At 44.6% G+C, this 10490-nt stretch overlaps 2 protein-coding genes across 2 annotated transcripts; both read left to right on the forward strand.

Annotated features, from left to right (window-relative positions):
* Positions 1 to 3636: 3636 nt before the first annotated feature.
* Positions 3637 to 4801, forward strand: LOC121646051. The gene is made up of 2 exons (XM_041994929.1): positions 3637 to 4158; positions 4252 to 4801. The coding sequence occupies exons 1-2, from the start codon at positions 3911 to 3913 to the stop codon at positions 4799 to 4801; spliced, it is 798 nt and encodes a 265-aa protein (XP_041850863.1). The 5' UTR covers positions 3637 to 3910.
* Positions 4802 to 5227: 426 nt separating this feature from the next.
* On the forward strand, positions 5228 to 7027 carry LOC121646052. The gene is made up of 4 exons (XM_041994930.1): positions 5228 to 5869; positions 6074 to 6149; positions 6353 to 6535; positions 6995 to 7027. Exons 1-4 carry the CDS (start codon positions 5298 to 5300, stop codon positions 7025 to 7027), a joined length of 864 nt encoding a protein of 287 aa, XP_041850864.1. The 5' UTR covers positions 5228 to 5297.
* The last annotated feature ends 3463 nt before the right edge of the window (positions 7028 to 10490 follow it).

The raw sequence follows: 10490 nt of genomic DNA on the forward strand, positions 1-10490 counted from the left end.
AATATTTAACATTTTCAAAATTCCCGATTGTCGGGTACGACCCGTTTTGGAGCGGATTATCAGGACAAATTTGCTCATAACACACAACAGACCAAATGATGATTGGACAAGGAAATCTCACGATAATCGGGTGTTTGCTGTCCGAGGTTGGGAAGAGGCAAAATTAGGACAAAAACAGCCCAAAAATTGTTCTGTGTACCAGGCTTAAGTGTGATCATTTGTGCCTTAGAAAGAGAAAACTCACCAGAGAATCATATGACTATGTTTGTATTCTGGATGACAGCAAATTGTTGTTTTTTTTTTGTTCTCTGTATTCTTTCCATGTGGCTGAACTTGGGTCCAAAGCGTTTGCTTCCTGCATAGAAAGAAATCAGTTTGAGTTAAATTGTTTCTAACATTTTGATAGCTATAAAGTAAATATGAAAAATTTACTAATCTAATAATATGAGAAACTTACCGAAAATGTAGTGTGTTATAGCTCTACCATATAATCTAAAATCTTTAAAATCTTAGTTTCATTGTTTTACACTGTGCTGTACCACCTTTACTATTCAGTGCATACGCTGTTATATAAACATATCTGAAAGAAGAGGTGAGTTACTGTATGTTCATATTTGTTTGGTATCCACACCACATCCAGCAATCCTGCAAAACATGCTCACACCCTCATGTTTGGTGCTATCTGAAGACAACATGGGATACATTTGTATGCACGTTATGGGCGCTTGGCGAGCAACCAAAGAGAATTTAAGGTTCATATTTTATTTTGGGTGGATCAATTGTTTTGTTTTTCTCTTTTTTTTATTGTTGTTATGACAACGTGTATGTTCATTAAAGTTCCTGTTTGTAATATTTAGAAGGACCTGCTGGTAGAAATACATTAACTTTTATGAATATAGTGTCAATGTATGAATCATTGTCTTTTTATAAGCTTAAAAGCAGAGGTCATCACTCTGTCATGTTTGCACAGCTGGAACGCTACAGTAGCTCAGACTGGGAAAATTTACCAAAGACTGGCCGGTGAGCAGGCCTTCCACATTTCTCATGTCCACGTTTAAGTTTCTCCATTTGGTTGTAATCTGTAACTGTGCCACAAGGTGTCAGTATATCCCTCATACTGACATTTAAACCATGTTAAATTAAAACGTTTTAACAGCTTGAACTTTAAAAGTACTGTAAACAGCTTTTTAAACTGTGTGATATTCAAATAAACATCAATCTGACTAATTCAGGGTATTTTCATTTATTAACGTATATATATATAAACTGGTCACTCAGTGGGTAAACTGGTCACTTAGCAGTTAAACTGGTCCTTTAGTGGATAAACTGGTCACTCAGGGGGTAAATTGGTAACTCAGTTGGTAAACAAGTCACATAAGGTGTAAACTGGACACTCAGCTGGTAAACTGGTAACTAAGCTGATAAACTGGTTACTCAGCTGGTAAACTGGTCACCCAGCAGATCAGCTGGTATTGATGATGTTTTCTATTGTCTACTGAGGTAGATATACACATATGCAGGCCACAATACTCTGTTGCACAAATGAGGCCTTTAAAGGGATTTAATAGCATAAAATATGACATGCAGAAACGTATGTGAACATTATTTTGGTCTTGGAAGAATTTAGTCGGACGGATTGTCCCAGAAATGTATTAACGGAGCAGCACTGCCATTAGGCAGCATGCAGGAGGGCAAAGTACCTTGAAACAAATAAATAAGCATACACTGTAACACATCAGAGGAGGATCCTGCGTCAGCGTTGGATGCGACATAGTTTACAGGCGGGGTTATGTTAGAAGGAAACAAAGGAAAGTAAAAACAAGAGTTGGAAATTCATTCTGTAATTAAGGCGGGCAGAAGAATTGCTGTCAAATGCTGGACGCCCCTACCGGTAAGTGCAAAATGTCAGTGCTGTGTTTGGTCAGCGCTGACCAGGGGCGTCGCCTGGCCTGGGCGTTCCCAGCTCTAGCCCCGAACATTTCACATCAAGCCCCGAATGTTTTTTCATACCAGAAGGAATAAGTTTACATTCTCTCAGCCACCTTATGACATTAAAGAAGATGGTAGTTTTGTAATTTCCTGGCATTTGTGAATGCAACACAGGTACGATATGACCAATCACTGAGGAATTTTATGGAAGCGGGGAATCCTCCGTGTTGGCTAAAAGCCCGGCGTTTTATCCCTAATCTGAACTCTGGTGTTATTTCGAGTGGTCATTATTAGCGGTCAAAAATGGTAATCAGACAGTTTTTTATTTAAAGAAGAGAGAAACTCTTCAGTTGTGGTCGCTGCCAATGGGCAGCAAGATTCTGGCCAACACATGAAACAGGTAAACCACAAATAATTTAAACCCTGTAAGTCTTAAAATTAAATGAACGTTAGGCAGATCATTCGTGACAGTACTTGGTACTTCGAAGGTTAAGCTAGCTGTACTAAACCGTTAGCCCTGCCCTTTTCTGTTCTACACATTTGCATTAAATCCAGTGGTAAGGTTTACGTATTTCGCTGGTTTACCCGCTGCTGTGTGTGTGTGTGTGTGCGCGCGCTTGTGTTTGTGGGAGCCATAAATATTAAGAATGTTAAATGTTATATTTTCTGTTTATTGGGTTGTTTTGTATTAGTTTATTACAGTGATTATGGTTTAGGTTGGTCACATGGTTGGGCGGTGGTTCTCTAGTTTAATTAAGACGCCTGTGATGTGTGTGTTTTTGGTCTGGTAGAGAGAGGGTGTGTGGGTCACCGTATTCTTTGTTGACTGCCACCTTAGTTAATCGCTGTGATTAATCGCTTTGGATTAAGTTAGTACACGTTGTATTAAGTTAAATTTATTCTTTTGCAATAAAGTTATAAAACGTATAATTTTGGATCTCAGCGGATTTTTTATGTGCGCGTCGGACAAAGAGAAAAGGCCCAACTTCAGCCTCTCGTGACTTTTTTTTTGGTGGTTTTTGAAGTCATCACAGTGTTGTAGTAGATAGAAACTGCTTTCCCAGTGTTGGGTGTTTGGTTTCTAGATGCTGCTTTAGTTTAAATATATGTCACAGGGTTGAAGTGAACGTTCTGTTTTATTATATGTTTAAAGGTTTTCCTTTTATTTGGTGTTTTTATACAGTTTTTATTTGTATTTATTGCATGGCTTTTTCTAGTGTGGTTTTATTCATTGCATGGTTTCTTACTTGGTTTTGATCTGGTTTTAATCGGATGCCAGTTCACTCAGTTTGGGCATACAGACTGATTGGGGAGAACTGACTCCCACCTGTGACAAATTGATGGGCCTGTCAGCAGCCAGTGTGAGCCAGCCAGAGGGCAGCACCTGGAAATAAAGAGGATCTGGTGACAGCAGAAGGGAGAAGTAACTGGCAACAGGGGGTAAAGGAGGCTGGAAGCAGTGCGCAGGAGACCGAGAAGTGGATGAGGGCTGGAGTACCGTGGAGAAGCTGCCACACAACAAAAGGAAGGGGTTGCTACGTGAAAGACACGCAGGGGCAGAGCAGAAGGCTCTGCCTGGCGCGTAAGTATCGACTGCACCTTTAGCAACCCTTGTCAAGGGAAGCCTGTTGTGGTAGAGGTTACAGACACAGAGTACTGGAAGAAATCTCCCTTCTTCTTCCAGAAGTCCACGGCGAGAGTGACAGCTGTAACAACTACCCGCACTGCGCTGCTTTACCTGGACCTCCGACCCTTGTTTATTATTTTCCCAGGACTTTAGCCTCCTTGATTTTAATTTGTTTCCTGTTACAATTCTGGTGGGTTGGAAGAATAAAAGTTCTTTTCACCCACCATTTGGCGTTGTTTCTCTCCGTTCACCCTGCTCGCTCTCCACCCGTGTCACATAGGAATTTTTTTGGCGTTGTCGGCAGGATACGGGTTTGAAAGCAGTTTGGTTGAGCGGGGAAACAGCTTCAAGAGGATGATGATGATGCCTGTGTACCCCGGTGCTCCCTGGCTCCCAAAATTTAAAGGGCCAGGAGGTGATTTAAGCTACAGTGAGTGGAAGGAGCAAATTCAGGGGTTGCTTGGTTCCCAGGAACTAACGGAGGCTAAAAAAGTTGATATTGTTCTGGGAGCTTTAGCCGGAGAAGCTAAACGGCAAGTCATTGTTTTGGAAGATGATGAGAAGGATCGTGTTAATAAGATTTTTGCATTTTTGGACTCCCTGTATGGTGATCACGTCCCTCTGCCCATTTTAAGGTTGCAGTTTTTTAGTTCTACACAAAAACCTAATGAACCCATCCAAACATTCATTCTCAGGTTGCGGGAGTTGTATCACAGGTTGCGGCGGCACGACCCAGGTGATGCCCCCTCTGATACGGCGCTCCGGGACCAACTACTACTGGGGTTACAAGAGGGGCCATTGGCCCAGGCTCTGAGAGTCTATGCTCGCAGACATCCAGACGAAGACTTTGCCGCAGTGAGAAAAGAGGCCTTACTGCTGGATGTGGAGCATGGCCGCCACCAGACAGAGGTAATATGTACAGCAGTAAATAACTCACAGTCATTCCCGAGGCCGCCCCAACAGCCCAGCTGGAAGGAGAGCCTGAAGCAAGAGATTTTGGAGGATGTGAAGTCCCAGATGAGCAGCCTCGCACAGGAGTTGCTAAAAGAGCTCAAACCACTTCTCCAGCCCGCTGCACCTGTGTCCGTACCCCAAACACAGACAAGGAGATACCGCCGGCGGTCACAGGTGGAAAGTAACCAATGGGATGATCAAGGTAGGCCCATTTGCCATCGTTGTAAGGAGGCTGGACACATGGCCAGGGTTTGTAAAGGGTCAGCTGTCAGCCCCGCTGCTTTAAACTAGACCTCCCTGCTGCTGAGGCCCATGTGGCAGGGGTTGTGAGTGCACCAGAGGTAGGAGGGGTCACTGAAGCGTTCATAGGACATTGCCCAACTATTGGCGTAATTGTGGAAGGAGTGAAACTGTCAGGATTGTTAGACACAGGATCACAAGTTACGCTAATGAGGCAAAGCCTATTTGAAGAACATTATCACCAGGCTAAGCTTGGGCACACCCCTGTATATTTACAGTTAACGGCAGCAAATGGTCTTAGAATCCCCTACACTAACTATGCAGTATTAGATTTCAAGATAGAAGACACCAGAGATACCAGGAAGAGGAGTGGTGATAGTTGAAGATGAACATTGTACGCACCCTCTTATTATTGGTATGAATGTTGTGACCGCCTGCTGGGATGCTGTTTAAAAAGCCCAAAACATGCACTTTCCCTCTACAGCAATGGACGAGCCGTCCAGAGTGGAGAGATGCTTTTGCTACCTGCCAACGTGTCGAGGCTACCATGGCGGCAGATGGGCTTTTGGGGTATGTACGCCTTGCCAGTAGACAGGAAGTCCTTTTACCCCCAAAAAGCGAAGTGTTGGTCTGGGGCCGGGCTAAGGTGGGCCCTGGAGGTGCAGACTACTGTTCCTTGGTAGAAGCGCTTCCAGACGCCAACAGTGTTGGAGTCGCACGGACCATTGCAGTGGTAAAGAAGGGTAGAGTCCCACTGAGAGTCTGTAACCCCCATGCTTATCAACTGAGGCTAGGGCGCTACCAGAAGCTTGGGAGGCTGTACCATGTGGATGAAGCAGATGTTCATGGACCCCGAGAATTGCAGCTTTCCCTAAAGGAGGACTCTGTTGTGGAAGTTGCCCTGGTGGACGTTTCTGTTGGCTCAGACAACCAGGAACTCTCAAAGGAGATGAGTGGCTTTGCTAACCGGCCTGATTTGTCTGCAGAGCAACAGGGAGAACTGCGAGCCTTGCTGTGTAAGTGGCAGGAAGTGTTTGCCCGACATGATGAAGATTTTGGACGCACAGACCTGGTGCAGCATAAAATCCACACAGGTGACGCTGCACCCATCAGAGAGAGGTACCGTCCACTCCCTTCTATGATGTATAAAGAAATGAGATCTCTCCTTTCGGATATGTTGGAAAAGGGGATCATTAGAGAGAGTTGTAGCCCATGGGCCGCGCCCATTGTCCTAGTTAAGAAAAAGGATGGGAGCTGGAGATTCTGTGTCGACAATAGAAAACTGAACGCAGTGACGCATAAAGATGCTTTCCCCCTGCCTAGGATTGAAGAGACTCTGACCAGCCTGACCCAAGCAGAATGGTTCTCCACTCTCGACCTGGCCAGTGGTTATTGGCAGGTCCACAAGACCGAGAAAAGACAGCCTTCACAACACCACTGGGGTTGTATGAGTTTGACTGCATGCCTTTTGGACTATGTAACACGCCAGCTACTTTTCAGCGGCTGATGCAGCAGTGCCTGAGTGGACCCCTAACCGAGTTCTTGCTGGTATATCTAGATGATATTATCATTTACTCTGCTGACTTTTCTTCTCATCTGCAGCACTTGGACGAGGTGTTTAGAAGGCTGTGGCAGCATGGACTAAAACTGCACCTCGACAAGTGTAAGCTCTTACAGCCTGAAGTAAAGTTTTTGGGCCATGTGGTGGATAAGAGTGGGGTGAAACCAGACCCGGATAAGATCCAAGCGGTTTTGGACTGGCACACACCTACAACCATCAAGCAAGTACGAGCCTTTTTGGGGCTTGCAGGCTACTACAGGCGTTTTGTGCCCAATTTTGCCAAAATTGCACGCCCATTAAACCATCTGTTGACTGGAATAACTGTTGACAAGCGGTCTGAAAACCGGAAGGTACAGTGGTCCCCTGAATGCCAGACATCATTTAACACCTTAAAAACTGCTCTGACTCAGTCTCTTGCTCTGGCTTATGCTGACTACGCACTCCCTTTTAAAGTTTATACAGATGCAGTCTAGGGCTTGGAGCTGTGCTGGCCCAAGTTCAAGGCGGATATGAGCGGGTGATAGCCTATGCCAGCCGTAGCCTGCATCCCACGGAACAGAATGATGCTAATTACAGTTCATTTAAGCTGGAACTTTTGGCATTAAAGTGGGCAGTGACTGAAAAGTTTAAGGACTACCTGACTGGTGTGAAATTTACTGTGTATACTGATAACAATCCTGTAGCCCATCTTCAGACTGCTCGCCTGGGTGCAGTAGAACAACGCTGGGTAGCACAGTTGGCATCCTTTGATTATGACATAAAGTATCGCCCAGGTAAAAGTAATGCAAATGCAGATGCTCTCTCTAGGTTCCCAGTTGCTGTTTCCACCAGGCAAAATGATGTAACAGAGGGGCAGACCATCTCAGCAGCGGTCATCCTGAGCCCTGAAGGAGGGAGTGACTCGTGGGCTGGCAAAGAATGGCAAGAGGCACAAGCACAGGACCCTGATTTCCAAGCAATAAAAAGGTATGTGGAAACAGGGGTGGCACCACAAAGGGCAGAACGGCAAGTATTGCCCCCCCAGAGCCCAGAAACTGCTACAGCAGTGGAAAAGACTGAGAATAAAAGATAACATACTATGCCAGAGTGTGACTGATCAGCATACATATGAAGAGTGCCTCCAGGTTGTATGTCCGAGTTCGAGGTGCCAAGAGGTCTGGAGGAAGGTTCACGAAGCTGCTGCCCATGCTGGTGTTAATTGGACACTGTCCCGAATAAGGCAACACTTCTATTGGCCAGGCATGGAGAGGAATGTACGGCAGCTTCATCAGGGTTGTGCCGCTTGCAGCCTGCCGAGAGGGGGGTCGGAGCTTAGGGCTCCCCTGCACCCCATTTCGGTGTCCTACCCCCTTGAAGTAACAGGTATAGATTACTTCTCTCTAGGACGGCCAGATGATGCCTATCAGAATATCCTTGTAGCCACTGACTTGTTTACTCGTTTTGCATGGGCGATTCCTACCCGTGATCAGACCGCTCAGACTACAGTTAGGGCACTATGGACTCACCTGATTCAGCCATTCGGTTGCCCTACTCGTTTTCATTCTGACCAAGGGGCAAATTTTGAGTCGGCATTAATGAAGCAGCTCTGTGAGACCTATGGTATAGCTAAAAGCCGTACCACACCATACCACCCCACGGGAAACGGCAGCGTGGAGCAGTTTAACCAGACACTCTTGAATATGCTCCGCACCCTAGAGATAGAGAAGCAGAGTCGTTGGGCAGAGTGTTTACCAGAGTTGGTTCACGCCTATAACAATACTGCACACGGGACTACTGGTTACGCGCCTTCGTACCTTATGTTTGGTAGACATTTGCGACTTCCAGTAGATGTAGGGTTGGGAGTAGGCCCTGACCCAGAGAGGCACAGTGTGAGTGGGTGGGTGCAAGATCATCAAGATAGACTCTCACTAGCCTATCGCTTAGCTAGGCAGAAATGTGACTCCAGAGGAGTCGGTGCCTCAACAGAAAATGACAGCTCTCGGCTTGCTCTCTTTTTCTGGAGCTCCTCTTTTCCACCATCCATTCATCAGGACCTCCCACGTATCCAGGCTATCATCTGTGTCAGACACGTGACCTAACTTGCCGACTCTGCCCCCCCACCCCCCACCCCCCACGCCATGTTGGTTGCATCTTGGATTTAAACAAGCAACACAACGAGCAGTATTTTAGTTAGTATTACTTTTTAAAACCGTTTACTCAGTTGCCAGTATGGAGAAAAAGAAGAATGATGAGAGGACACCGTACAGGGACAAATATATCAAGGAGGCCCGGGATTGGTATTTGGTCAAATTGTCAACAATTAGTAACGTAGATCCTAATTTCAAAGCTAAGGAACGGAGTTCCGATGCTACATTACTGCCTCCAACCTCATCGCTGGACATAAGCTACCTCGTTTATGGTATCAGTGTTTACACATATGAACAGTTCAGAAACTCTGGAAGCTCACGGACATTTCAGGAATGTCTGGGTGCAGATCTGTTCACACTTCCACCGCAGGACTGCGCACACACTCTCACTGCACAGGTAAGCTCACCTGCTGCTAGTGAAGTTATGACTGGTGGTTAGGGTTACTTTAGCATGGAAGGTGCCCAGTCTGAGCCAGCCATCATTTCTTAAGCTGGTTGACCTGCAATCACATGTTTGTTATTAAAAAAGTAGTTAACACTGGATGCTTCCATTACATTTCACAATCTTAACCACTTAATCCAACCAGTTAACATCCCATCAGATCTCTCAGAGAACTCTTGGTATTTACCTGGATCTCTAAAATCATTCACTCTGTGACGATTTTATATAAAGATGATTAAATAAAATAAACACTGATCAAACACAAACAGATGAACTCATTTCTATTTCCCTCCCTCTTTGTTTCTATTTTACAAGTGAAGTTAACCAACGTGAATATAGCGACTTTAGAAAGCCAAATAAAGTATATTCATTAACATTACTTCCACAATAAAAACAACAAAAACTCTCCTACTTGCCTTTATGAAAACGCCCACAGCAAACAGCATGAAGGGAGATGGTGGTGAAAGTGATGTCCTTCCCTCACTGCTCCAACCATGCCATCCGACGCCTCTGTTACATCCTCAACCTGCTGTCCACAGCCTCTTTTAAAAGCGGGAAACCAAACAAATCTAACGTCATGGCTACTTTTCTACCCTTTTTAATTGTGTGACTTAGTATGGCAGTCTTTCACACAACACGAGACTCCCATTTTATCAAAGATTATAATGCAGCAAAGACGATGAACAGTCATTTCCAACGAGGATGCAACCAACATGGCGACCATCTGCAGCTATCCCGAGTGTGACGTCAGCTGACACAAACTGATGTAAGCCTCGCTTGGATTAGCCTCAACTAGATGCAACTGAAATGTGTTAGTGGAACAGTCTTGTATCAAGAAATGTTTCCCCGTCAGGACCTGTGACCCTACCCCCGCTCGAAGAAAAGGGGGGAGTCAGTCGCGCTTTCAGGAAAAGGCACATCCCATGGCATGTCCCCACAATGTTGCCTCTCTGTTGGCTCTATTTCGAGCTCTGTGCCTCTACCACACTCGCGCCACTAAGGGTCTACAGATAGCAGCAGAGAGTAAAATAGACTTTGTTATTGATATTTTTTTATCTACTGCTTGAATATGCTGTGTTTTTATCATGGTTAACACAACCAAAGAATAATGTACATAATTATATCATTTCAAACATTGTCTTCAGTGCTTTGTGAGAAGAAAGCTTGTTTGATTTGGTTCTAAACAAAGAACCACACCTAGTGTTAGTTTGTGTTATATATGGAAACTTCGGGTTTATTAAAATAAAATGATTATTTAGCTAATTTAGAATAGAATGGAATAGAATAGAATAGAAATACTTTATTAATCCCTTCGGAGAGCCTCAGGGAAATTTGGGTACCAGCAGCAATACAACACCAACAGTAAAGCAGGACAAGCACAAGACACAATATATACAGGTACAAAGCAAAATAGAGGCAACAAGGTGCAAGAAAAGCACAAATAGAATGCAATAAATAACAATAAGATAAGTTACTAAAACAATATAAACAAGCATTGCACACAGTAGAGGTGGTACAGATGCCCAGTTCACTATTGCACGTATAAGTTATTAAAACTGTTTGTATGGGTTATTGTGCATGTGTTGTATCAGGCGGACTGCACACCTCCCT

The sequence above is a fragment of the Melanotaenia boesemani genome, chromosome 9 (assembly GCF_017639745.1).
Source record: "Melanotaenia boesemani isolate fMelBoe1 chromosome 9, fMelBoe1.pri, whole genome shotgun sequence".
NCBI classification, from domain to species: Eukaryota; Metazoa; Chordata; class Actinopteri; order Atheriniformes; family Melanotaeniidae; genus Melanotaenia; species Melanotaenia boesemani.